The following is a 27,999-nucleotide window of genomic DNA, read 5'->3' as shown; positions in this document are numbered from 1 at the left end:
GAGCCACTTGGCATGAGCTACAAAGCAATCTGCAAATGGCTGCCACTTGTGCTGGGCTTGGAGGTACCCAGGGGAGACCAAGCTGGGAACCAAGACTGGCTGCTGCTAGTGCCAGGCCTGGGGCCACTTAGCTAGAGGTACAGGGCTCTCTGAGACCAGATGCTGCTTGTTTTAGAGAATTTAGGAAAATCTGAAGCATGAGCCAAGAAAGGCCATTTGTGTGGAAAAGCCACTGGAAATAGCATGGGTGGCCTGAAAGTTGGGTGGGGTAGGGCCTCAGGGAATCACCAGTGTGTGTGTGTGTAGGGAGACAGTGTAGGGAGACAGTTAACAGGGTTGATGAAGTCTCAGATAGGGCAACTGCCTGCTCTGTGGGGGGAGGGCTCATCAATCGAAAAGGCCTCTGCCAGCACTTCTGTGTGGGAGAAAGCTACCCCTCCAGCTCGCCCCCTGATACCCCACAATTAAGTTCCACCCCACAAGTCTCTGGTGCCTTTCAAGCTGCTGCCTGCTAGTCCCACCCTACCACTTCTCCCTGCCCCCAGGTCAGAGGAAGTGAGTCAGAGTAAGGCAGTGTATGGGCCCTTTAAGAGGAACGCTACGGGCCCTGACCAGTTTGGCTCAATGGATGGAGCGTCAGCCTTCGGACTCAAGGGTCCCGGGTTCAATTCCAGTCAAGGGCATGTACCTTGGTTGCGGGCGCATCCCCAGTGGGGAGTGTGCAGGAGGCAGCTGATCGATGTTTCTCTCTCATCGATGTTTCTGGCTTTCCCTTCCTCTCTGGAGAAAAAAAAAAAGAATGCTATGGATTCCAGCAGCCTCTGTCTCACTCAGCTTCAATCCCCACTGATTTTTACAGTCAGAAGTTATGGGGATTTCTCTTCTCAGCACTGGAACCCTGAGCTGAGGGGCCTGGTGTGGGGCTGGGACCCCTCACTCCTCAGGGGGGACCTCCACAGCCAAGATATTTCTCCATGTTTTTATCTGCTACATTTGGGTGTGGGACCAGCCTGTTCCATGTCTCTGGCCCTTAAGATCAGTCTCGGTGTGGCTTCCTTATATCCTTATCTGTAGGACTTCCATTCAGCTCAATTTCAGGCAGTTCTGAATGATGGTTGTTCTGTAGTTTAGTTGTAATTATAATGTGGTTGTGGGACAAGGCGAGATTGTGTGTACTGGAAGTCCCAATGTAAGGACTTTAATAGATAATATATGAACAATTCTTTCTACAACTTTGGAAAATTGCTCAAGAATATTAATTACTTTTATAATCAACAAAAATTTATATTTTCATAAATATAATGATTTTTGCTCCTCACAACAAATGCATGAGGCAAATAAGGGAAGTTTTATTGTCTCCATTTTTAATAGGTAAGGGAAAAAAGTCCAAGAAAGGTGGGAAGGAGGGGGTTAAAGGGTTTATGAGAGAGAATGAAAGAGTTTAAGTATCTATATATATAAAAGGCTAAGCAACCGTCCGACCGGCTCATAGGTATGATGAACACTGACCACCAGGGGGCAGACGCTCAACACAGGAGCTGTTGAGCTGCAGTGACTTGGCAGTGGTGGTTCTCGGGTGACACACTCCAGAGCCAGAGAGGAGGAAGCCAGATTCTGGGGTGCATCACCGGAGAACTGCCCTCTCACATCCAGGACTCCTTGGGGGATGTCAGAGAGCTGGTTTCAGCCCAATCCCTGCAGGCCAGCCCAGGGACCCCACCTACTGGAGGGACCCCCGCTCACTCCACAGGTGCCCTTCAAGCTGCAGTGCCACCCCAGGTGTGGCTGGCTAGGGAGGGACCACGGGATGTTGGCTCCAGGGTGTGTCTGGCCCATCTCGCCCAGTCCTGCCCTGCCAGCCACCTTCTAATTAATTTCCTTTCCATGTGCACAAATCCGTGCACTGGGCCACTAGTATCTTCATAGCAAAGATCTGGGATTAAAAGGGGAAGAAGAAGAAAAAGAAAAATGAACCATCTATTGGTGAAGAGTATGGAAAGGTAGCTACAGGCAAATGAGGTTTTCCAGGGTATGTGGGGAGTGAGAAGACTGGGGCCAAGAACAAAGGACAGTACTTTCTATGAGAGACATGAGTCAAGCATGCAATTCCTTCCATTTATCTCTCTTTCTCTTTCTCTCTCTCTCTTTCTGTCTCTCCTCCCTGCCCCCCTCCCGCCTCCACCTTGAGAAGAATCTCAAAGTAATGTAACAATTTAGAGCTTCTTTGCAGGGCTACAGACTGCTCTTTGTTAAAGATATTTCTGGAGGGGGGGATTTTAGCAGATAAAGAGCTTCTAACCCATTATCAATGTTTTGGGATATCTCTTTGGCTACCCTAGGCCTTGCTCTGAGAATAAATAAACCCTTACATCTCAGTGCCAGAACACAGTAAAAGCTGATTTCTTGCTTACACCAAGCCCTGTGTGGATGGCGCTGTCAGGCAGCTCTGCTGAGTGGTTTAGAGACCAGCTGCTTGCCTCTGTGGCTGCAAAGTCCCCCTGGCAGCACCCTGCCAGCAGGTCCTGAGTGTGGATTTGGGCAGTGGGGAGAAGGAGAATGGAGAGCCTCATGGGAGATTTTAGGAGCCAGGCCTGGCAGTGGTGAATGTCCCTCCCATGCCCCTTTGGCCAGAACATGGCCCCACCTGGCTGCAAGATGGCTGGGAACTATGTACTCAGGAAGAAACAGACACAAACACAAAACATTATCTGTCACCAGAGCCGATGTCACTCTTATAAAAAGCGAGAAATTCTGAAACCCCCTGAGGAAGAAGGAATCAGTGCCATTTCACATCTGCCATTGCAGACTTGAAGATTTATCTTTTGTGTGTTTTTTTAATCCTCACCTGAGGACATGCTTTAATTAATTTTATAGAGAAAGGAAGGGAGAGGGGGAGAGAGAGAAACATTGATGTGAGAGTGAAACATCAATTGGTTGCTTCCCACATGTGCTGGACTAGGGATCCAACCAGCAACCAGATATGTGCCCTGACCGGGAATCAAACCAGTGACTTTTTGGTGTACAGGACAACCCTCCAACCAACTAAGCCACACTGCCAGGGTGACTTGAAGTGTTTTAGAGCTTCCCACCTCTCTTTACCCCACTTGAACCTAGACTTTGAAATATTTCCTGTCACCAATACCAACCCCTTCGTGTCTTTGCAGATGTCAAGAAGAAAACTTCGGAGGGGGAAGGGAATAACCCCACCTGGAACGAAGTAAGACATACCAGGGCAAGCCCCGAGGAGGCAGTGACACCCAGTAGTGAGGGAGAGGGCATGGAGCCTCACCAGCGTTTCCCACGGCTGGGCATCTTGGCCTGGGAGTAGCCCCTCAGCTGACAAGGCTGTGAAGGCCTGAGGGCTGCAGCAGCCACATCTGTCCAGCTGCTCTGGCCCTTCTTCCCCACTCCAGGGATGGACCGTGGTGTAGTCCTTCCTGTCCAACCTGGCCATCCTGATGTCCCCAGACACCTGAAGCAGAGACAAGGCTCTCTGTGCAGGATCTCGGCTCACTTTCCATCCATCCACGTTCCCACTACCCCTTGGTCCCCAAACCTCTTAACTAACATGCCCACGACACTGCCGTTCAAGCTATGGAGGCCCGGGGAGGATGCCCAGCACCTTGGTGAAAGGCAGCAAATGCCATCCTCTGAGGCAATTAGATTCGAGGGAGGGTCCTCAGGTTGAGGGAAACACAGTGCCAGCCTGTTGTCCTAGAAGGATGGGAAGGGGAGGGTAGAGAAGGGATGCTGACTTCTCTGTGCCTCCCACAGACCCTAATTTGGCACCTCTGGAACCAACCCATACAGAATGACTCTTTCCTGCAAGTCATCCTTCAGGACTTGTGCTCAGAAAAGAAAGAGAGGTAAGATAGAGAGAGGCACAAGGAGCCTGACTCCCTAACAAAGCTACAGCAAGTCTCCTGTCCCTAATCCATAATTCAGTCACACGGACCAGAACCCACCCCAGCCAGCTACTTCAAAAAGTGTGTGTGTGTGTGGGGGGGGGGGGACTTTTGGAAGGATAGTGAGGCGAGGAGTGAAGATCAACTAGAACTAGAAACCTAGGAGCTCAGGAGCAGTCTGTCGCTTCTGAAGCCATGGGACTCCCAAGTCCCTGCTTCTCTCTGTCTATCCCATCAAGGCCCCATTCAGCTGAGACTGACATCCACTGAGATGGAAGCTATGGTATCCTAGATCAATCTTTCTACAAGAAAGAATCTAATTGGCCTAGTTTCAGTCCGGTGTCCACCCCCAGTCCAATCAGTTGTCCAATCAGCTGTTATTTGGCATAGTTCCCATTCAGGACGAGTGTGGGAGCAGAGCTTCTGGGAAGGGGCTTGGCAGGCAGAGCCAGTAACTAGGGTGCCCAATGCCTGGGGAGCCCCAAAGCCAATTCCCAGAGACTCGAGATCCTGTGTCCTCTGATGGATGCTCCCCATCACTGTGTTCTTCCTTCAGCCCCTTATGGAAAACACAGCCTCTAGGAGAGAAACCCATCTCTAGATAACGTCCTCTTGGGACAGGGAAGGACCCCCTTCCCCTGGCTCAGGCTCCCGTACCTGCTCTTATCTCCCCAGGTTCATTGGCTTGGTCACAATCCTGCTCAAGCCCTTGGTGATAAAACCAAGAAAAGTTCTTTTTGTGAAGGACCTGACCCTCCTCAACCATTCCATGAAGCCCACAGATGTGAGTTGGGTCCCGGGACGGGTGGTTGGCGGATTGGGGACAACCCGAGAAACTGGGCTACTCTGCTCCAGCAGGGGGCCCGGAGACCTCATCCAGAGACTGCTTCCTGCCCTCAGGGGTCCCATCACACTGCCATCTTCTCCCTGACTTCCCTACTCGCCCGCCCACCCATTTAGACTATTTGTGATCATCCGCTGGGTGTCTGCGACTGTGCTAGGCCTGGGATACTATAGTGAATGAAACCCACAGTCTAGTGGAGTAGGCACCACTCACAATCACAGTGCTCCAGCGCAGTGTACAAGAGTGAAGAGAGCGAGGTCACTGAGGTCAAGAGGGGATGAACGATTCTGCTTGGAGGTCATGGAAGGCTTTACAGAGGAGGTGGTTAAGCCATGTGGAAACAGACGAAGACCAACCAGATGAGAACCAGCAAACGCTATGTATTCAGAACTGGCTATAGCATGGGAGTCAGCCACCATCACGTGGGTTTGGCAGAGACTCAAAGGCAGGCAGAGGAGAGGGGAAACTCTATAGCAGAAAAAGGGGAGACTCCTGGTGTGTGTGGATGGGAGGTTGTTGGCCTAGGAACGCTGTAAGTGACGTCACTAGAAGCTGGGCATCCTATGTGATTGGTTAGGGTGCACATTTGGCTTTCTCCTATTAGTCCTAAGAGGGAAGTGGGGACAAAAATTAGGGCAGTTGCAGTTATTAATCAATCCTGGCCATTGGGGGCTGATCACTATTGTTTGCTTCCTGGATTGTTGCTAGAGCTAGAGGTTTGGCTTCCTGTAAGTCTGATTTATACTGGCTTTCTGGGCTGGTTACCGTAGATACTGGTTTGGTTTCCTGGGCTGAGTGCTGCAGACTGTGGGGCAGAGTTCTGTTTTCCTATATGCTCTGGCCATTGTCCATGTGCCTATTCCGTTTCTCAGTTTATAACCTCCCTGCACCCCAGACTGCGCAAGGCCCCATGATGTGGCATTGCAATGTGGTCAGCACCACTCCACCCTGGAGAACTGGGCATGAACCACCAGGCTGGGCTGGGTTTCAGTGCTGGGACTTGGCAAGGATCGCATGGTTTGGCGTACAGCTCCCTTGTCTTTGCCTTGTAGTGCACTATCACCCTACATGTGGCCCATATGACCAACCGGGACATTGAGAAGACAGGTATGGCTTGTCATGGAGCTTCCCCCTGCCTTTCCCCAAGCTATGCCTGGATGGGCATTTTGGGACCTTCAAGACCCAACCCTTGAGGCCTACAAAAGGATTGTGACCAGGTTAGGGTCTAGAGGCCAGATCTCCAGACTCAGCTGAGGCTATCTTGTGGGAAACCGCCTATTGTCTTCACTAGCAGGGAGGTGTGACAGAGAACCCAGAAGGCTGGTGACCTTTGAAGCCCTAGCAAAGGTCAGAGCTGTGCACCCACTGTTAGTCCAGATAATGGTAGCTGAAGCAACTTCCCCACCAGATAGTTATGTAAATCCTTATTGATAAGATAATCATGTAGATCCTTATTGATAAGATAGTCTGTGTGTTACTGGAACTTGCCTGTCTAAGGGCTATGGGTGTATCCCAGTCCTTCCTCTTGAGTTGGACTTACCCACCTGGCCCCCCAATATTTCCAAATTATCTCTTGTCTCTTCTCTTTCATTTGTGTGCGGCTCCTCTTCCAGATCCTGAACCCTGAACCACGCGGGACGTGGAGGGAAACATTTACAACACTATCTGTCACCTCAATATGTCCATTTGTCATCTCTAGACATGCATCCTCAATGGGCTGCAGGGAGAGCTAAGGATGACCATTTCCAAGAGCCCCCATGTGTGGAGAGTGGGGCCCGGGGTTACTAAGGCTAGGTGGGGGCCCATGGAATGTTCTGGGGCAGATGTGTGTCCCTATCGGGTCTTGGCCATAATTTCAGTCAGGAACTAGTCTTTGGGGATAGAATAATAAAATGGGGGAAATACCTCATGTCCTGAGCCAGCCCTGAGAACTCACCCTGGACTGTGTTTCCCCAGGGAATGAAGACCTCCTGGATGTAACTGCACTAGAAGCAGCCAGGCAGAAGCTGATGGTTCCCGGCTACGCTGCGCACAAGGAGCTGTTCGCAAAGCCGCAGCACTTTCAGGTTGAAAGCCCATGTAATTTGCATGACACCTCATGGTGTTCCCAAGTTATCCCCATTCTCCACAAGGTTGTGGCAGAGGGTTGGAGCTTCAGACTGGGCTGCAGGTCCTCAGATTCTCACTGCATCCCTGCTCATCCAGGGGCCACTCTGGAGAACTTCTGCACAGAGCTGGAGCTGGAGACAGTCCCAGTGGGGCAATAGGAGCCACTGATGGCTGTGCACCAGCAGGTCCTGGCAGGTGCCGGGAGACAGAGCAGAAAGCCTGGGCCCTGCCCTGCAGGAGCCCATGGGGTTCTTGACAACATAAGGCTAGCCACATCCAAGGTCAAATGAGCTGACTGGGAGAGGTTGAAGGGAGTTTGAGTGGATCCGTGGGAAGGTCCATGGGTTCTACTGTGAATTCTGCAACCCCCAACTTCCCTTCAGTCTCAAGCCTGTGACCTAACGTTTCTGCCATGGTATTGCCTCCCTCAGCCTGCCACTTGCTCAGGAGGCTGGGAGTCAACCTTGACTATTCTTCTTCCTCACCCCACTCCCTGTGTCCAGCCACTGACCAAGGCCAACCTACTTCTCTGTCGCCACTTCCATTCCTTGGCTTGAGCCATCGCTTCCCTGGGCCAAACACCAGGCTTCCAGCTCTCCCCTGTCCATTCTTCAGTCAAAGTGGTCTTTCAAAGATGTCATTCTCATCTGCCACCCACCTGCTTAAAAATGTCCTTAAAAATAAGTACACCCCAATGTCCCCAGGACAAAAGCCAAACTCCTTACACTGGTTCCCAGGTCCTAGATCACCAGCCTGCCCCTCCAAGCTACCCTCTCCCCTGGCCCTGCCACCCTGCTCTAGCATCCTGGACAGCTCACAGTCCCCATCTCAAGCCTCCCTCTAGCCTCCAGGCCTTTGCACGTGCTGCCTTTGGAATACCTTCCCTCGGCCTGTGGGCCCCATCCTTTTCACCAGGCTAGTTCACCACAGGAGAGAAGAATATCAGTGTGCCTGTGTCACGCCCCTTCCTATGGCATAGTGATACGGACAAGATGCTGGCATGAGGACTGTTAGCCTGGTTTGGTCCACTCTTGTCTCTGATGCTCAGGTAGCTGCGGACGTGTTAGTCTCTGAAAGGCTTCTGGAGTTGATGGAGACACAGGAGACCTCATGGAGAATGATTGGACCCACAGCCTGGCCTGGGAGCCCTGTTTGCTATTTACTACCTATAGTCAGATGGCAAGCTCCCGAGACTGTGCCCTGCTCTCCACTGCCATCGTTATTGCCTCTCTCCCCGGCTCAGCCAGCCTGGATCTAATGTGGCTCCAAGTTGCTCCTATCCACCCTGCTTCTCATTCTAGGCTCAGATGTCACAGTCTCTTTACTGAGTCTTGGTAAAGTACATAAAAGCAGAGATTACACCACAGATTGTAGATTCAACTGCATGAAACTTAAAAATTTTAAATTCCTTAAAAAGATCATAGATAAATAAAAACCAGCCCTGGCCAGTGTGGCTCAGCTGGTTGAGCATTGTCCCATGCACTGGAGTCACCAGTTCGATTCCCGGGCAGGGCACATAACCCAGATTGTGGGTTAGATCCCTGGCCTGGGCATGGATGGGAGACAACCAATCAATGTTTCTCTTTTGCATTGATCTCTCTCTCTCTCTCTCCCCCCTCTCTCTCTTCCTCCCTCCCCCCTCCATCCTCTCTCTCTCTCAAATCAATACAAATTTATAAAAAAGAAAAATAAATAAGTAAAAATCAACAAACAGAGCCCTAGCTGGTTTGGCTCAGTGGATAGACCATCAGCCTGAGGACCAAAGTGTCCCGGGTTCGATTCCAGTCAAGGGCATGTACCTTGGTTGCAGGCTCCTTCCCGGCCCAGGCCATGATTGGGACACGTGCAGGAGGCAACTAATCAATGTGTTTCTCTCACATCAATGTTTCTCTCTGTCTTTCCCCTTTCTCTTCCTCTCTCCCTAAAAATCAATGGAAAAATATCCTCGGGTGAGGATTAAGAAAAACAACAACAACAACAAACAGAAACATTAGACTTTTTTTATTCTGTAACAAGCCCATACCAGTGGAGAAGAAAAACGAAATCCACACAGGAGGACAAGGACAAAGCAGGGAGGTGACAGTTCCCAGAAGGACACAGAGTCATGGTCATCCCCAGGCGTGGCTCCAGGCCGGCGGGCCCAGCTCCTGCCAGCCCTCTCCCTGTGGGCTGTCCTTCTCGCCACAGCAGAGGTTTCTCATCACAACACTTGGGTCTTTTAGAGAGAATCCCTGTGGGAGAAGGGGAGCCCAACATCAGGGTCTCATTGTGTCCCCGGTAGGTCCAAGTGAAGGTGTTTGAAGCCCGCCAGCTCATGGGCAACAACCTCAAGCCGTTGGTGAAGGTGGTCATTGGAGGCCATCAATACCACACACGTACCAAGATGGGAAACAACCCTTTCTTCAACGAGGTGGGCTGCACGTGCCCTTCAGGGCTGAATGGGGCACTTTGGCCAATTGAGCCAGTTGAGCTGGGCAGTTCCTGCAGGCAGGCAGCCAGCTTGCTCCTTGACTGAAGTGTGTTCATGTGTTCCACACACATTTACTGAGCACCTACAGAGGGTGGAGCACTGTGCTTGCCACTGGGGCCACAGATGGATAAGTTGCAGGAATGATTGATAGAACTGTAGATGAGGGGAGGGAAGCCTGCACAATGCCCTGGGGTCTGTCATGAATGACACTTGGGAGCCGTGGAGGGACTGAAGCAGGAAAGTGACAGAGCCAGGTTTGCATTTGGAAAGGAAGTTCTCACTGCAGCAGGGAGTGGTGGTGGAGGGGACTCACAGGGCAATCTGGAAGGAGACAGAGGCTCCACTCTCCACCCCAGGGTGGCTAGCTGGACCTCCAGCTGCTCACAACAGGTTCTGTGGGAATCCCCCACCCCTGCCCTTTATCCAGGCAGAAAACCCTCCAGGAGCCAGGAGGCCTCTGCTTCCTGAGGGGGAGCGTGAGGGCAGTATGCGCTAAGAGACATTGACATGGGCACCTGACAGGAAGAAGCCCACCACTCTGAGCCTTTGGGGTCACTGAGAGCTAACCCCATCCCCATCCTGTCCTTCAGATCTTCTTCCAGAATTTCCATGAGATTCCTGCAAAGTTCTTCGATTACACCATCTTAATCCAGGTAAAGAACCAGAAAAGAGGGTCCACTCTCTTGTCCCACCTCAATTCGGGGAAGCACTTCATTCCCCAGCCTCCCCTTAGAGCCAGATCACCTCAGATGGTCTTACTGACCGCAGGGCAGCATCTCCACCTTCTTCGCTCTCCTGCAGCCCACACCCACATTCATTCATTCATTCATTCATTCAGCAAAATGGAATGCCAACTGCTAGGCCCTGACCTGGACACGGAGGTGAACAAAGCAGCGTCTCCCCATGTGCCAGGACTCTCGTGCCACCAGGGGACCCCTCTAATATCCTCTCGAGGGGCCACATTCCACTCTTCTACCAGAGGGAGCCGGGTAACAGTGGTGAACATGTGTTTATCAGATGCCTCGTATGTCCCAGCACAGGGCTGAGGAGAAAGAGGAGGCCACCCCTCAAAGAGTTTCCACATTTGTGGGAACACAGGCACATAGGAACCAACCGGGACAGCAGGTGGTGAGAGAGTCAAGTGCGACACTGGGCTTTGTGTTGATCCTTGGGTTGAGCAAGTGAATCGGCCTCTTTAATCGATTTTCTCACCAGGAAAATGGAACTAAAAACCGGAACTCCACAGGGTTGCTCCGAGAATGAGAAGAGACCCTATGTGGATGTACAGACTCGGCTGTGGGGATGTGCCCTTGCAGTTCCCGCCCTGGGCGCGGAGGAAACTGGGCTGTGTAAACTGAACTCTTTCTGGCTCTTCCCCTGCAGGTGCTGAATTCCTCAGTTGTAAGAGCCCATTCGGAGATCGGGAGATTCCAAGTGAGCATTGGAGGAGGGGGGAGGTTGGGGGAAGGGTCCTAGAGACCCACCCACCCTGGGCTCCACCCACAAGGCCAGGAAAGGAATTCATCTACCTACTGGGTGACTTAGACCAGGCATTCTGAGCCCCTGTTTCCTCGTCTGTAAATGAGGGTGATCACTTACTCTGTGAGTGACAGGGGGGAGCTCCCCAACCCCCTGATGGACCCTGCTCTGTGCGTGACAGGGTACGGAGAGCACGTAACATTCAGGAGAACGCTGGGTGCCATGTTGAAGTCCCCACACTTAACAATGAGATTCCTGGGTTGTTGTGAGGATTAAAGCACGTAACATTCAGGAGAACGCTGGGTGCCATGTTGAAGTCCCCACACTTAACAATGAGATACAGTTCAAGCCTCTGTCTCCAGGAAATGGAAGCAGAGGATCCAAAAGGCCAACCTAATTGTCAAAGAAATCGGAAAGGCTGCTACCTGTGAGGACAGAGTGAAAGGTTTGCTTTGGAAAGACACAGGCTGAGATGAGGAAAGTTTACACATCCCAAAGGGCTACGCAAAGATTCCCCAAATCCAGGAAGATCAGAAAAGGTAGGGTTGTCAGGTTAAATACAGGATGCCCCGTTAAATCTGAGTCTTAAACAACAGGTACTTTGTAAATAGAAATATGTCCCAAATACTGCATGGCTCCTCACAAAATATTGCAGGGGACAAACGTATACTGAAAAGTAGTCATGGTGTACGTGCAATTCAAATTTAAGCAGGCATCTGTATTTTTATTCAAATTTAAGCAGGCGTCTGTATTAAATCTGGCAGCCCACAAAAAAGCACTTCACCTGTTAGGATCGCTGACGGAGGAACACATGAGGCCGAAACTGATAAAGATTGTAAATTTATTGTTACATTTGCAACAGAAGGGGGGGGGGAACAAAACGCCTTCAGCAGGCCGGAGTAAGGGGCGTGGGATATTTGTGTCTACCGTAAAGGCCAGACCAGGTGCGGGTGGGAGGGCGGGTGTAGGTGGTCCATTGGAAACTGGGTAAGGCTCTTTACTGGAAACTGAAAGCCCTTGATCATGTCTTTCGAAATCAAATCTGTAATGAGAATAACAGGAAAACAGCCGAGAGGGACGAGAGCCCCAAGCTGGGTATAATGGAGCACAGAATAAAGAATGTGCCTAACATTCCAGCCGGTCTCGTTTTTTCCTGTAAGCTGGGGTTCCTATAAGCTGAGGTTGATGAAGGAGGCCGATCTCGTTCTTCTGTAACTTCTTCATGCTTAGGTGGGATGTAGAAATGTCCCTAATTAACCGGTGATTGAGGAAGGGGATATCTGGTGTAGGTCTGGGATAGCATCATTTCCCCTATAGATCTATTGGCAATTGCCTGAATGTGGTTTTGGAAGAAGGAGGAAAAGGCTCTTAGGGTGCATGGGCCAAAGATGAGTGCCAGGAAGCACATTAAGAGGGGTCAAACTAGAGCAGCGGTTCTCAACCTGTGGGTCACGACCCCTTTGGCGGTCGAACGACCCTTTCACAGGGGTCGCCTAAGACCATCCTGCATATCAGATATTTACATTACGATTCATAGCAGTAGCAACATTACAGTTATGAAGTAGCAACGAAAATAATTTTATGGTTGGGTCACAACATGAGGAACTGTATTTTAAGGGCCAGAAGGTTGAGAACCACTGAACTAGAGGGAGAAGCCAGGAGGTCCAGTTGAGATTCTGTAGCCGGGTGCCCAGGATTTCAAAAGTTGTTGTTGGACTTTTGAGTTCCTATCAACTAGCTTCTTGGCTCCATCTCTTACTATGCCAGACTGGTTGGTGTAAAAACAGCATTCTTAAAGTACTGAGTACAGGGGAAAGGTAGAGAATATGCCCAACATCACCCTTGGAAAAAGGCAAATTTAGGACAAATTAAAGTCAGGTTACTTTCTCACTACTTGTAATAAGCACATGAACAGTCATGAACTGTCTCCCCACCCCCCGCCCCCTACTCCTGTCTTACTCTCCAAGCCACAGTGCAGGCTTAGAAATTAAGATTCTAGAGAGTAACTAGCAGGAGATCAAAAACGTTGTGCTTTTGACAAAGGCCACTGTGAAATTTTCAGAGAATAACCAATCATATGAATTGCTGAGTAAAATACAGAGGGCAGAAAAAACTTGAGCTTTTAAAAAAATATGTTACTTTTTTGGAAATTTTCAACATACACAGAAGTAGAGAGAATAGTATAAATTCCCACCTCCTCATCACTCAGCTTCACCAATTCATTGCCAACTGGGTTTTTATCCACACCCAGCCCATTTCCCCAGCCCCACTGAATTACTTTGAATCAAATCTCGGACATGATAGTTTAATTTAAATATTTCAGTGTGTAGTTCTAAAACATATCTTATTAAGCAAACAAGTATGACTATCACATCTAATTAAAAACCTTTCTAATTTGGTGTTCAAATTCCCCCAATTGTCTTGTGAATTCCTTTTACAGTTTGCTCAAACCAGGTGCATACATTGCAGTTGCTTAAAATGTATTATCAGGACTCTTTTATTCTGTTGGCCCCACCCCCTTTTTCTTTCCAATTTATTTATTAAAGAAACAAGTTTGTCCTATAGCGTCCCCCTCCCCCTGCCCCATCTGGATTTTGCTGATTGTATCGCCAGAGGATCACTTCTCAGGTCCCTCTGCCCAGGCTTTTCATCTCGAGGAGGCTTCACCAGACTTAGGTCAGTTATTTGGCAAGATGGCTTCAGCAGGAGGCACAGAATGTCTGTTGGTCTCTCCTTTTATGTGGGTAGTAGCTATCGATGACCACTGCCTAGATTTACTGCTTCATTAGGGATGACTGGAGTTTTGGGTGTTTTTTTTAGGGGTGACTGAGTTTTGTTTCGTTTCCTTCCAGCTTTATTGAGGTATAATTGACATACAATGAATTATACACATTTAAAATATATAATTCGATACCTTAAAAAATACGTATACACCAGGAAACCACTGTCATAATCAAGATAATGAACATATCTGTCACATCAATCATCCCCAAAAGTTTCCTTGTGCCCCTTTGTAGTTTTTTCCTCTAGCCCCCAACTCACCCCCTCCCATCCCCAAGCAACCAATGGTCTACTTTCTGTAACTATAGATTGCTTTGTACTTTCTAGAACTTCATGTAAATCAAATCATACAGTATGCACTTTTTTTTGTTAGTTTGGCTGCTTTCACTCAGCATAATTATTTTGAGATTCATCCATGTTGCATATATCAATAGTTCATTTCTTTTTATTGATGAGTAGTATTCCATTATATGGATATACCACAGTTTGTTTATCCATTCATCTGTTGATGAACATTTAGATTATTTCAGCTTTTGGCTATTACAATATTTATATATATAAAAGCCTAAGTGACCGTTATGACCAGTTGACCGAACGACCAGTCGACCAGTCGCTATGATGCACATTGACCACCAGGGGGCAGATGCTCAACACAGGAGCTGCCCCCTGGTGGTCAGTGTGCTCCCACAGCCAACGTCCCATGTTCCTTCCCCCTGGCCGGCTGGCCCAATCAGCCACGATCACTGTTCAGGCTGAGAGACCCCACCTGTGCACAAATTCACGCACCGGGCCTCTAGTTGATGTGTAAATCTTAGAGTGGACATATGCTTTAATTTCTCTGGAGTATATATGTAGAAGTAGAATGACTAGCTCTAATGGTAGGTGTATGGTTAACTTTGTTGTTGTTTTTGTTAATCCTCATCCGAGGATATTTTTCCATTGATTTTTAGAGAGAGTGGAAGGGAGGGGGAGAAACAGAGAGAGAAACATCAATGTGAGAGGACACATCGATTGGTTGCCTCTGGCACATGCCCCAACCAGGGCTGCAACTGAGATATGTACACTCAACTGGGACCCTTCAGTCCACAGGCCGACGCTCTATTCACTGAGCCAAACTGGGTAGAGCTAAAGAAAATTCTTAATGGTGTTTTTCTAAAATTCCAAACAAGCTTTATCATTTTATATTCCCACCAGAGGTATATTAGAGTTCCAGTTGCTCCACATTCTCACCAACACTTGATATAGTCCATCTTATTTTATTTTATCATTCTAATTATGTGTAGTTGTATCTCATGGTGATACACTTCCCTGATAACTAATGAACATCTTTTCATGTGCTTATTTGTCATGAATATATCTTCTTTATCTGTTCAAAATGTCTGTTCAAATCTTTTGCTTGTTTTCATTGGGTTGTTGTCTTACTATTGAGTCTTGAAGTTGTCTTATATATTCTTAAGTCCATTATCAAATGTATGATTTGGAAATATTATCTGCCAGTATAAGACTTGTCCTTTCATTTGTTTGATAGTGTCTTTCAGAGAGCAGGTTTTTAAATTTCAATGAAGCCCAATTTATCAGATTTCTTTTATGAATTGTGCTTTTGTTGTTGCATCTAAGAAATCTTTGCCTACTCGATCCAAGGGGGTAGCTGGTTTTAAAGCAGGCCTAACATGCAGGATCTGGGGACTGCTCTGTGGACCTTTCAGATGTGAGCTACAGGGGTGGCCTTGCTCCATAGCACATCAATGCTGTACCACGTCCCTCCAGCCTCCCTCCAGAAACTTTCTCACAGGAAAAGGGAAAACTCCTAGTCTCTCTGCCAACAACTCTCTTGACCATTCTCTTCCCCAGACAAGAGGAGCCCTTCCCACACCCAGGGCCAATGCTGTGTTGCCAGGCAGGGCTGCTTGGTGGTTAAGTGTCCTTCCAATCCAGGCCTCCTCGTTTACTAACTGGAAGACTTTGAGCACTTCCCTCAAACTCACTATCTTCCTCTGTAGAATGGAGGAGACATGGACCAACTTCCAGCTTGTTGCAAAGATTTAAAAAGTTAGGGCAGGTCAAGGGGCTAATATTGTCATTAGCGTAGCTGGAATTACAAATCTTGGCTGGAGGTTCTAACTGATCTTTATTCCACTCTTGTCTTTTCAGACAGATATTGGTTTTATCTACCATTCTCAAGGTAGGTAAATAGTTGTTGCAAATATGTGTGCCTTCCCAGAAAGACCAGGCCATGTGTCAAAACATCACAAAATCTCTGTATGTTCAACATATGGGGAAGAGTATTTAAGGGTGTGAATGATCTTCCACACTTGATATTTTATGGTACTTCATGGCATTTTATCTTGTTTTATAAGAACATCTTTCTCTTTAAAACTGAAGAATTCCCTTTGGGTCAAATGCTAATATTTTAATGCAGCCTTGGGCTGACTTTCTTATTTTATTTTATTTTTATTTATTGATGAAAGAGAGAGAAAGAAAGAGAGAGAGAAACATTGATTTGTTGTTCCACTTACTTATGTATTCATTGGTTGATTCTTATATGTGCCCTGACCAGGAATTGAACTTGTAACCGTGAAGTATTGGGATGATGCTCCAACCAACTGAGCTACCTGGCCAGGGCCAGCCTTGGACTGACTTTCTATTTTTGAGTTCATTAGGAAATTGAAGTTTGAGCAGAGATTTCCTCTGTGACCTGGCCATAACATACCAGGTTAAGGTTGGGACTTAAAGTTGGGGAGAATTCTTGTCTTTCTCATACCAGGACAGTAACAACTGTATGTTCCCAGAATCAGAAAGAGGGGGTCCTTATTTTCTAATGTCATTAGCTGGCAGCCTGGTGAATGCACTATCTTGGCTTAATGGTAGGAGTGACTCTCATTGTCCTACTACTGGATAGCAACCAATATATGAGACATGTTTCCACACCCCTCTCCCACACAAACAAAGCCTGGTTTCAGGGGAGAATAATGGAGACTGGAAGCTGGTCTCTCATGGACCCTCTGCCTCTCCAGGTCACGCACTCCAGAGGAGGTGGTTAGGCCTCTGCCAGCCAAATGAACCCAACAGTGGTGTGAGAGGCTACCTGAAGGTCACCATCTGTGCGCTCGGTGTGGGAGACCAGGCCCTGGTGAGGCTGCCCCCATACCCAAGTCACATTTCCTACCCTGACTGCTTCTGTGGGGCACCCTGGGCCTTCACATGCTTTCATTTGTCCCTGGTGTCACTTCAGAGTTGTCCACTTAGTCCCCACAGTGGCCTTGGCCGTGACCTCCCTGCAACTTTGACCCTGTCAGCTCTCTGGTCTCTCCAGGTAGATCAAAAGCTGCCCTATGATGCCGAGGACACCAAAATTCACATCTTCAAGTCAGCAATGGTCCCAGTGAACTTGGCCTACTTACAATTCTTCATCTACTGCGCAGAGGACCTTCACCTCAGTGAGAGTCAGGGTGGCAGGGAGGAAGCAACTCTGAGGTGCCCTACATGGTGGCACTGTAGGTCCCCATCGGGTTTGGCTGTTCCCGATGCTAATCTAAGATCTGGGATGAGGGACAGGGTGAAGCTAAAATCCACCAAGAGTTGTTTTATGGAGACCCCATTACACCCATTAAATTGGGCCGTATATTCCTGACCTGGTTTTGATGCTCAGGAGCAGAGGTTCACTCAGGAGCAAAGCCCCCTCCCTCTGCCTTTATGAGTCATGACACAGAACAGCACACACAGAGACAATGAAAATGGGAGCGCCGAACCACATTATGGGGGAGGGTTTTAAGTTGTTCTATCACCTCTCCATTTCCTTGTCCAAAAAAAAAAAAAAAAAAAAATGCTGTTGTCTCAGAAATCTTTTAACTTCTTGTTCACAGAGAAACACCATTTAGTGAGTCCAATGTTGGAAGTGGAACTAATTGGGGAAAAGGTAAGTGTAGAAAGGGTGTGTGGCTTAGAGAAATGCCCACCTAGAAAAAAACAGTGTGGGGGTAAGACTCGCTTGGTAGGCAGGACCCCAGGAATCATCTCCCAGTTCTTCCATTAAAGGGCCATATGATCCCACTGGACCAGGAACTTTGTGAAGGTGGAGCCATGGCTTAGCCACTGTCTCGCAGAGCTGTGCCCAGTGCCCAGCAAGGAGAAGATGCCTCCTGAAAACCAAAGATACGAATGCCTGATGAGTGAGTGACTGAATGAAGCAGCATGCTGCAAATGAACCTCACTGAACCCGGCGCCATCCCTCTGAGCCTCTGTTCCTTCATTTATAAACTGAGGGTTCTAGCAAGACAGTTGCTGACATTCCATGAACCTCTATGAACAGAGTAGCATTTTCCAAAGTGTGCTGATGGATGCTTTGTGCAAAAAGGATCCTATGTTCAAATTCGGTGAATGCTGGGCTAAAGTTAAATAGGTTTGTCTCAGAATTTAAAAACCATCATTTCCACCATGTTCTACCTATTAGGAGTCATTAAACCCAGCCCATATACTAGTATAAGGGGAGGGGTTAGTTAGTGTTCACCTTTTGAAGGAAGTAGTGCCAAAGGACTGGTGGACATACCTTAGAACCACCACTCCGAGCACGGTTTGGATTCAGGATCTAGATAAGATGATCTTGAGCGATAGATGAAACATATTTTTCAAAATGTTTTTCTGAGTGTGTATTAAAAAGTTTAACCAGTCCACTACCCTTTGAGTTCTCTGACATGATTGCTTAGATTAAGACTAGATTTTAAAATGATGCTTCGATAAGAGGTACCATGTGTGCTGCTGCTGTTGGAGCTCTTTTGATCACTTTTCTGTTGGGATCTTAGAGTTCATCTAACATAATCTAATGTGTTAAGGAATCTGAACCTGGGTAGGTGCACAAAGGACTAAGGCTGTAGCTGGTGAGAAGTTGTCCAAGTGTCTTTAGGCCAGGGAGTCAATTGATTATCCCTGGGCTACAGACAGCGTCCTTCTGTGGGCAGACCAGAAGGGCTGGAAGGTGAGGCCTGTGGAGGGAGCAGGGGACAGGTTGGCACTGACACTGCTTTGGGATATTCCCAGCTGAAGACACTGGTGAAGACCCAAACCGAGAACCCGATCTGGAATGAGATCCTGACCTTACAGATTCAGGTATTACCGTCCCATCATGCCTGCCCTCCTCCCTTGCCCCGCAAACGGAAAGGATGTTTGGGTGTTGGTGTGTGTAGAAGTGAGGTGGAAGGAGGGGCCAAGAAGCACGTGAGGGGGGAGGGCTCTGCCTGACAGGGAGCACGAGGAAGCCCAGGACTATAAGGCAAAACCTCACTACATCCAGGATTAATAAATAAGTGGGCCATACAACGGACCATTCCAGAAAACTTAAACGTGTCCTTTCACTTACATTAAATAACAAAGCAACCACTTTAAAGACTCATTCTAAACTGTAGTATGAATTATCTCCTAGGCCAAATGCCCAGGACAGAATGTCAGCTCTTTGTTGATGGCCTAGAGCAGTGATGGCGAACCTATGACACGCGTGTCAGAGGTGACACGCGAACTCATTTTTTTGGTTGATTTTTCTTTGTTAAATGGCATTTAAATATATAAAATTAATATCAAAAATATAAGTCTTTGTTTTACTATGGTTGCAAATATCAAAAAATTTCTATATGTGACACGGCACCAGAGTTAAGTTAGGGTTTTTCAAAACGCTGACACGCCGAGCTCAAAAGGTTCGTCATCACTGGCCTAGAGCTACCATGGGCCCACATTCTGGGCGACATGTGGTTGGACTATTTGTTTCTACCCTAAATGCCCAAGAGGCTCTTTGGTGTGGGGTTCTGAGGCCTGACTTTTATAGCCTTGCAGTCCTTCTCGGTCACTTGTCAACGGTGTGGATGCCGGTTCTCTTCAAGCCCTGGCAGCCAGGCTTCCAAGAGCCGTGTGCAAACCGAGGGGAGGCAAGTCTGAGAGAACCTGAGCACTCTCATGAGCGCAAGGCACAGAACGCTGGGTGCCATCCATTCGGCCACCCAGAGGGTGTTTGGGTTCCTTATCTTACATTTGTGTGACATGAAATTAGCTAAAGAGCTCCCCTCTTCCCTCCTTTGGGACCTCCTCCTCGCTCTCTTAGAAGCTTCCCCAGTCTCCTCCTGGTGAGTCATCGTTTTTAACCATTCCACCTAATCCCTATCTCCTTAGGTGATTTTATAGACTCATAAAGTAGGATGAGAGTTTAGAAGGCCAAGTTCATCCCCCACCCTTGCCAAGCTCACCCCCACCTGTGATGAGGCAGGACCCTCAGATGCTCAGCTGCCATTAGGCTCAGAACCAGTGGCCCAGGCCAGGCCTCCTCCATCCCTGAAGGGGCCCTCCAACAGTTAAAGGCATCCATGCATCCCCTGGGCCCTCACCCATTTCTGACAGGTCACAATGTCCAGGACGGGGACCAGTTGGATACAGGCCTGAGGATTACTGGTCCTCTGGAAATGCAGCAGAAAGATGTGCGCCTCACGCTGATGTGGCCGGATGTAGTCATCCTCCACAAACGGTAGCATCTGAGGCCAGCTGGTCAGGGCCCCAGCTAGGCAGACTGCAGGGGAGTGCTACTGAAATGGGGGTGTGCCACTTTATAGTCCAGGGGCCCCAGGACAGGAGGGGAGTCAAGGCAAGGAAGTGGGAGGAGAATTTCCAATAGGAAAGATGGAAAGGTAGTTTACCCATGAATTTGAATTTGGTGGATTCATAACTTTGGAAGACCTGGGTGCCTGCTGGTGCTCATGTCTCCACTTCCAACGTCCTTCCTTAACCTGGGTAATTCCTCATTTCTTAATACCCAGCTGTTCAACCGGAAAGCCTTTCCCTATCTCCCCTTGGCCCCCAACCTGCACAGCGAGTCGGGCATGAACGAGGAGAATGGAGAACTGGAAGGATCCCAGCAGGGCCCCAGGAACTGCTATGAGGGAAGAAGAGGCCCTGGCTGAGAAGATGGGGGACCAACTCAGACCTCAACCCGGCAGCTGTTTTAAACATGGACTTTATTGTTCTCTTAATTAAAGGAACCCTATAGCAGAGTAGAGATATGACTCAGAAGCATGGGTTCTAATCCTGACTCCACCCCTTACTGTGTGACCTTGAACAAGTTCCTCTGCTTCTCTGGGCCTCATTTCCTGTCTGCAAATAGGGACAGTCCCAGCCCTCCCTGGGCTTAGGCAGTGTTGTCAGGAGCTTGAGGCTGCATCAGCCCTTGCACCTAACATGAGAACTTCAGGAATTCAACTTCTCTGTGCCTCAGTTTTCCTGTCTGAAAATGGGACTAAGAATAGCACCTAGCTAATGAGGTTGCTGGGACTCAATTGGTACAGGAGATCATTCAGTACAGGTCGGGGGACATGGGACACCCCCCTCCCCCAATCCATGGATAACCATTGTTGTTTACCCTTTATGGAGATAGATGACCCACTGGTTGAAGTTAACTGCGGATATGATCAAGACATTCTAGGCTCAAGACTCCCCCCATGAGAGGGTGTGGTAATTACACTATGCTGGGCTGTGTGAGGACTGTAGTCGTGAAATCACAGTCCAGGTCTCACAGGTCCTGAGCTTATGCAATTAGCGGGCCGTTTGAAGACCAATAATACAAATGATCATGGGACACAGCCCTAGCCTCTCCCAGGGCCTTGCAAGGATCCATGCAAGTAGGGGTCCTAAAGCTTAGGGTCCAGGAGCTCCCATGGTAAATCCACCTTGGCTGTAGTTAATGGCTCATTGATAACTAAGCCAGGCCTTGGACCTGGACCCAGGACTTCCAAGTGCTTGTGGTCTCCGTGAGGACTGGACCCTCCAAGCAGGAGCACACACCCACTGTGTCTCTCGCCTCCCCCTGCAGCTGCCCTGCCTCTCCAGCTACATCAAGTTCAGAGTCTGGGACTGGTGAGCAACCAGGTGGAGGCTGGAAAACATGCCGGGGAGGGGAAAATCGAAGCTGGGTCAGGGGCTCAGCCAGCAGTATGCACTTCTCTCCAGCCCCAAGGGCAAACTCTGGAGTGAAATCGGGACTGTCAGCCTGGTACTCAACCAGATCTCGTCCACCGGAGCAGAAATAGAAGGCAAGCAAGCCCCCAGTCCCCCTCCGGTGCCTCTCGCACCTGGCCGCCCTCTCACCCTCTCTTCTTGCAGGAATGTACTCTGGTTTCCTACCCTGCTTTGGCCCCAGCTTTCTGACTCTCCATGGGGGTAAAAAGGCCCCTTTCCAGATCCAAGAAGAAGGCGCTGTAAGCCTCTCATGTCAACTCTAGGGAACAGAGGAGGTAAAACCGACCATGTGTGAGGCACTGGGGCCTGGGAGATGCCTGGGGAGGATCCGGGCCTGGTTTCTGTCCACCACATGCTGGTAGAGAACGTGAAGCCTGTCCGTAAATGGCCGTGAATGTGTGGGATGCGGCCATGGCACAAGAAAGGAACAGATGGAGGGCATGGAGATGGGATCCTGGGTAAGATTTTCAACAGGTGGAAAGGACCTATGAGACGAAAGAAGCAGCAAAGGTAAATGTAGAAAAGCACTGGGGTTATTTAGGCCTGGTGACAAACGCCAGAAAACCAAGTCCAATGGACTTACAAGAGGGAATGGGGCTGGGAAGGTCTCTGAGTGAGGAAGAGGCAGGCGCCACAACCTCAGTGCCATCAGAAGACTCTCACCCTCTCTCCATCTCTCATCTCTGCTGCTCTCTAGCCCTGGCCTCATTCTTTCCCACTGCAGTCAGGTTTCCGTGCTGGCACTGTGTTCCCGGGACTCTCTAGCAGGGCCAGGGAAGCATTCTCATTGGTGTCCTTAGGTCACATGTGCTTCCCTTGGGCCAGTCACTGTGGCCAAAGCACAGGACATGGTCTGATTGGCCACTAGTTATCACAGTGCCCTCCCAGCAGGAAGCATTTATGGGATCTACAGGCCAAATACATGGAAGGGAGGAGCAAGCTGAAGGGTGCAGAGGAAGGGTCAGGGCCTAGAGCAAGCATGTCAAACTCGCGGCAGGCGGGCCACATGCGGCCCACAACGAATATTTTTGCGGCCCAGCCAATATAACGGTATATAAGAAATGTTTTAATAAAAATTTCGTAACTTAATTTTTACAATATCCTGTTATACATAATTATTAATAACGAACTACAACGTTCACTAATGACTGATTATTATAATCGTGTTGCATTCATTTTCCTTATGCATCTTACGCACAGGCGCACCATTTCTCTCCACTAAAACTAGCAGCAAATATTTTAGCAGCCGATTGCCATGTCATTAGTCTTGGACTGATCTGTTTGGTGTGCGCAACAGGAAATATTCTACTTTCGGGGCAAAAGAAAAATGGGTTTATTTGCGTTACGCTTATTAATTTGTGCAGTTATTCAGTGTCTGGTACGTTAATGTTCAAGAAAAAATATTAATTTTTATTAAAATCTTCTATTATTTTATGTTAGTGATTACTCATTTATTTCAGCCCTTTGTATTCAGCATGTCTCTATAGAAATAAACCTATGTTTCTGTGAAAATTGAAGCTTTTGCTTTTTTGTGGCTGACATAAACTTCAACCTTGTTTATTTGGCCTATGTTAACCTTTGAGTTTGACTTGCTTGGCCTAGAGGTTTCCAGGAACACTGTGTCTGGGATCTGGAATTCCTCCCTGGGGTTGAACTTACCGGACAATTCTGTCTTTACTGTAGAGGTGTTGGGAGATTGGCCTGCTCTGTTTCTCTCATCCCCTTCCTCCCCACTTTCCTCTCTCTTTTCTTAGGGTATCCCCAGCTCTGTTAAGGACGGTTTGGAGTATCGAGGCCGGGTCTTCCTGGAGTTAGTCACCAACATCAAGTCCCACCCAGACAGTAGAATAAAGGACCTCTCCCAGGAAGTGACCAGTGTAGAGGTAACCCAGGAAGAAAGGGGCCCTCTGCCGACCCCAATCAGGGGCCACAAGCTGAATGTGGTAATGGGTGCGTGAGGATGGTGCTCAACCCACCTGAGTCTCTCCCGAGCCGCTAGAGCATCCTGCCATGCCAAATCCCAGGTGGCCAGGGGACCTAGTAAAGACAAGATAAGGCTTTGGCTTAAGGAAAGTGTCATCTAGTTAAGCAGGAAGATTCTAAGAAGTTTGGGTTTCTTCCTAAAGGCAGGGGAAGGCCATTGAGGCAGCAAAGTGTTGAGAATAGTCAGGGGGGAGTAAGGTGAGTCACTCACTTGCTCAAGAGAAATGGTACAGTTACAGGGAAGAGAGCTTTACAGGAGAGCTGGTTCCAAAGGGACTCTGAGTGATCAGAGCCACCAACTAACAGGACAGAAGTGAAACACATTCCCCTAAGCCAGTGGTCGGCAAACTCATTAGTCAACAGAGCCAAATATCAACAGTACGACGATCGAAATTTCTTTTGAGAGCCAATTTTTTTAAACTTAAACTATATAGGTAGGTACCTTGTTATTAACTTAATTAGGGTACTCCTAAGGCTTAGGAAGAGCCACACTCAAGGGGCCAAAGAGCCGCATATGGCTCACGAGCTGCAGTTTGCGGACCACTGCGGGCCTAAGCTGATGCCTATTTTCTGCTTCAGGCGGGAGAGAGAAGTTGCAGATGGTGCATGGAGACAAGTGCATAGCAACTTGGCTGGAAAGCGGAGGGAGACAAGATCAGGTGGTAGCTGAGGGGAGAAGGAGGCTATGTTTAAGGCAGAGGAGACCTGAGCTAGGGAACAGGCTAGGAATATGCAAGAGTAGGGCAGAGGTTGCAACAGAAACAAGAGAGGAGCTATAGAAAGAGCCCTCCCCCCCCCCCCCAGCAGAAGGGAGGCATGGTGGGAGGAGGGGGCTTGAGGAGGAGCAAGAAAGGATGTATGTGTGCAACGTCTACCTTGCACCCCTGTCCATTCTCAGTCTCATCTGAGAAGAGCATTTAGGCCAAAAGGAGAAGAGTGGTGTGGCCCAACATGGGTGTAGGTAGGTGGCCCAACCACAGCCTCACCTGACCAGCAAGAAGACCCTCCTGCCCAGTTGCAGAAAGGGAAGGGATCAGGGTTGGCTGGGTCGGGGAGCGGGCAAGTGATGGAGGTCCTGGAAGGAACTGCCTCCTTGATCAGCCAGGTGAGTAGGAGTCAAGGCAAGGCTTTGAGTGGGGGTGGGTTTCAGTGATGGTTGAGCTCACCTCATCCTTGCCCCCTTCCTGTCTTTATAGCCTTGTTCATCTTGGCTTATGTGCTGGGGGTGTGGGGGTTATTTGTTTTAGAAGCACAAGAACCGCCTAAAGTATGGGCTGTGCATCATCTTCCTTTCCTGTACCATGATGCCCAACTTTAAGGACCTGATCCAATTTGAGGTCAGCATCGGCCACTATGGAAACAAGATGGACCGGAATTACAAGCCTCTCGTCTCAACCACACAGTATAGCCCAGTGATATATGATGGTAATAGTCAAATCCAGCCAAGAGGTGGAGAGCATCCACTGCATGCCAGGCTCTGAACCCTTGGAAGGGTATTAGCTCATGGAACATTCACAGGCATTGTTAACCCATGTTCCACACATTAGGAAAGTGAGCTTCATGGAGGTGAAGTCACCTGCCAAACATTGCACAACTACTGAGTGGTGAGCCCACAAGAGTTGAAACCAGGTCATGGCTTCAAGTCCTCCTCCACACTACAACTTCCCAATCCCATCTTCTCCCCCACTACCCTGAACCAGCCCCGTCCATCCATGCAACTTCCACCCACTGTTCATCTCCCTACCTGCTATCCATCCATCTCTCCTCATCCAATACCTACCTATTGGACACCCATATTGGGCACTAGAGAGAAACGGTCCTCAAAATGCGGTGTCTAGGCAGCAGCCTCAGTATTGCCTGGGAACTGTGAGAAATGCAGATTCTTGGCCCCACCCCAGTCCTAAAGAATCAGAATATCTGGGGATGCGGCCCCACAATCTGATTTAGCAGGCCCTCCAGACGATTCAGATGCATGCTAAAGTTTGAGAATCGCTGCTCTGGAGGAATATGGTCTCCCTTTCACCTTCATCAGCTTCACCATCTCGTCACCCATTGAGAGGCTTTCCTCTCAGCTGGCAGTCATTGTATTCCTCTTCTCTGCCTGTTCTTTTAAGAACAGCTTTATTAAAATATAATTCAGAATATCATACAATTTACCCATGTAAAGTAGACCATTCAGTGGTTTTTCGTATGTTCACAGAACTGTGCACCATCACCGTGGTCAATTTTAGAGCATTCATCATCCCAAAAAGAAATCCTGTACCCACTAGCAGTCACTTTCTATTCTCCTATCTCCCCAACCTTAGGCGACCACTAATCTATTTTCTGTCTCCATAGAGTTTCCTATTCTGGACCATTTCTCCACCTCCCCACCCCCAACCCGGACCTTTTATATACATAGAATCATACAATATGAAGAAAGACTGGCTTCTTTAATATGGCATAATATTCTACTTTTTATTAATTTTTTATTTGTATCCATTTTCAGTAATGATATGCTATGAAAAAACTTGTCATACCATCATAATCATTTTATTTTTTAATTGAATTTTAAAATAATCTTTATTGTTGAGAGTATTAAAGATGTCCTCCCCCATTCCCCCCCAACACCCCCCCCCAACTGGTTCCTGCCCCATCCCAGACCTTCACCACCCTATTGTCTGTGTCCATGGGTAATGCATGTATGCATATAAGTTCTTTGGTTAATCTCTTCCCCTCCCCTTACCTCTGAGTTTTATCTGTCTGTTCCATGTTTCCATGCCTCTGGTTCTACTATATTCATCAGTTTATTTTGTTCATTAGATTCCATGTTTGGTTATTTTGATTTTTAAGTTCAATTGTTGATAGATATATATTTATTGCCATTTTATTGCTCTTATTTTTAATCTATTTTCTTCTTCTTAAAGAAGCCCTTTAACATTTCATGTAATACTGGTTTGGTGGTGATGAACCCCTTTCGCTTTTTCTTGTCTGTGAAGCTCTTATCTGACCTTTAGTTCTAAATGATAGCTTTGCTGGGTAGAGTAATCTTTGTTGTAGGTATTTGCTTTTCATCACTTTGAATGTTTCTTGTCACTCCCTCTGGCCTGCAAAGTTTCTGTTGAGAAATCAGTTGACAGTCATATGGGTACTTCCTAGTAGGTAACTACCTGCTTTTCTCTTGCTGCTTTTAAGATTCTCTCTTTGTCTTTAACCTTTTGCATTTTAATTATGATGTGTCTTGGTGAAGGCCTCTTTGGGTTCATCTTGTTTGGGACACTCTGTGCTTCTTGGACTTGTATGTCTATTTCTTTCACCAGGTAAGGGAAGTTTTCTGTCATTATTTTTTCAAATAGGTTATCAATTTATTGCTCCCTCTCTTCTCCTTCTGGTACCCCATGATGCAAATGTTAGTACACTTGAAATTGTCCCAGAGAGTCCTTACACTATCTTCATATTTTTGAATTCTTTTTGCTCTTCTGATTAGGTGTTTTTTCTAAGTCTCTAATTTGATTCTCAGAGCCCTCTATTCTACTGTTAATTCCCTGTAAATTATTTTTCATTTCAGTTAGTATAGCCTTCATTTCTGACTGGTCCTTTTTCATGTTGTTGATGTTCTCACTTAAGTTCTTTAAAATTCTCACTAGTTTCCTGAGGTTCTCACTAAGTTCCTTGAAGTTCTTATTAAGTTTCTTGAGCATCCTTATAACCATTGTTTTGAACTCTGAATCTAGTAGTTTACTTGCTTCCATTTACTTTAGTTCTTTTTCTGGAGATTTCTTCTGTTCTTTCATTTACAACATGTTTCTTTGTCTCTGCATTTTGGCTGCTTCTCTGTGTTTGTTTCTATGTATTAGGTAGACCTGCTATGTCTCTTTGAATTGGTAGAGTGGCCTTATGCAATCAGTGTTCCTTAGGGCTCAGTGGCTCAATCTCCCCTGCCACCTGAGCTGGGCACTTTAGATGGATCCCTGTGTGGGCTGTGTGCATTGTCCTGTGGTAGTTGAGCCTTAATTGCTGTTGGCATTACTGGGAGGGATTAAGCTTCAGGCCAATTGGCTGTGCAGACCAGCTGTGACTACAGCAGAAGAACTGCTGTGCAGGAGATGCCTATGGAGTAGGACTTGCCTTAGTGGGACTTTGAAGCTTTCAAAGTCTGCCCCTTACATTGTGTCTCAAATGGATGTGGTTAGGGTTGTAATCTGGCATGGTCTGAAGCTGACCACCAGATGCACTGGCTCTGGAGCCTCCCAGGAGGTGCAAAGTCAGCCACTTCCTGTGCCCTGCCTAGGGCCACCCGACACAAGCTACAGAGCAATCTGCAAATGGCTGCTACGTGTGTTGGGTTTGGAGGTGCCAGGAGAGGCCAAGCTGTGAACCAAGGGAGGCTGCTGCTAGTGCCAGGCCTGGGGCTCCTTTATTGAGAGGTATGAGGCATGCTGAGGTTAGCTGCTGCTTATTTG

At 48.0% G+C, this 27,999-nt stretch overlaps 1 protein-coding gene across 1 annotated transcript in view; it reads left to right on the top strand.

The window, feature by feature from the left end:
- The window catches only part of FER1L5 (fer-1 like family member 5), a 57,470-nt gene that overhangs the window by 2,919 nt on the left and 26,552 nt on the right, over positions 1–27,999 (top strand). Inside the window, exons 2-19 of the mRNA XM_014468111.2 lie at positions 3,165–3,217; positions 3,775–3,866; positions 4,581–4,689; positions 5,802–5,856; positions 6,706–6,815; positions 9,140–9,268; positions 9,919–9,981; positions 10,712–10,762; positions 15,740–15,770; positions 16,603–16,718; positions 16,902–17,025; positions 17,452–17,504; positions 18,623–18,691; positions 21,429–21,472; positions 21,566–21,648; positions 21,719–21,813; positions 23,329–23,457; positions 24,805–24,982. Coding sequence (XP_014323597.1) covers positions 3,165–3,217; positions 3,775–3,866; positions 4,581–4,689; positions 5,802–5,856; positions 6,706–6,815; positions 9,140–9,268; positions 9,919–9,981; positions 10,712–10,762; positions 15,740–15,770; positions 16,603–16,718; positions 16,902–17,025; positions 17,452–17,504; positions 18,623–18,691; positions 21,429–21,472; positions 21,566–21,648; positions 21,719–21,813; positions 23,329–23,457; positions 24,805–24,982 — 1,584 coding nt within the window. The remainder of the gene's footprint in view (positions 1–3,164; positions 3,218–3,774; positions 3,867–4,580; positions 4,690–5,801; positions 5,857–6,705; positions 6,816–9,139; positions 9,269–9,918; positions 9,982–10,711; positions 10,763–15,739; positions 15,771–16,602; positions 16,719–16,901; positions 17,026–17,451; positions 17,505–18,622; positions 18,692–21,428; positions 21,473–21,565; positions 21,649–21,718; positions 21,814–23,328; positions 23,458–24,804; positions 24,983–27,999) is intronic.

This window comes from Myotis lucifugus, unplaced genomic scaffold (assembly GCF_000147115.1).
Source record: "Myotis lucifugus unplaced genomic scaffold, Myoluc2.0 scaffold_430, whole genome shotgun sequence".
In the NCBI taxonomy this organism is placed as follows: domain Eukaryota; kingdom Metazoa; phylum Chordata; class Mammalia; order Chiroptera; family Vespertilionidae; genus Myotis; species Myotis lucifugus.
The sequence above is the reverse complement of the archived record's forward strand: the minus strand, read 5'-3'. Positions and strand labels throughout refer to the sequence as shown.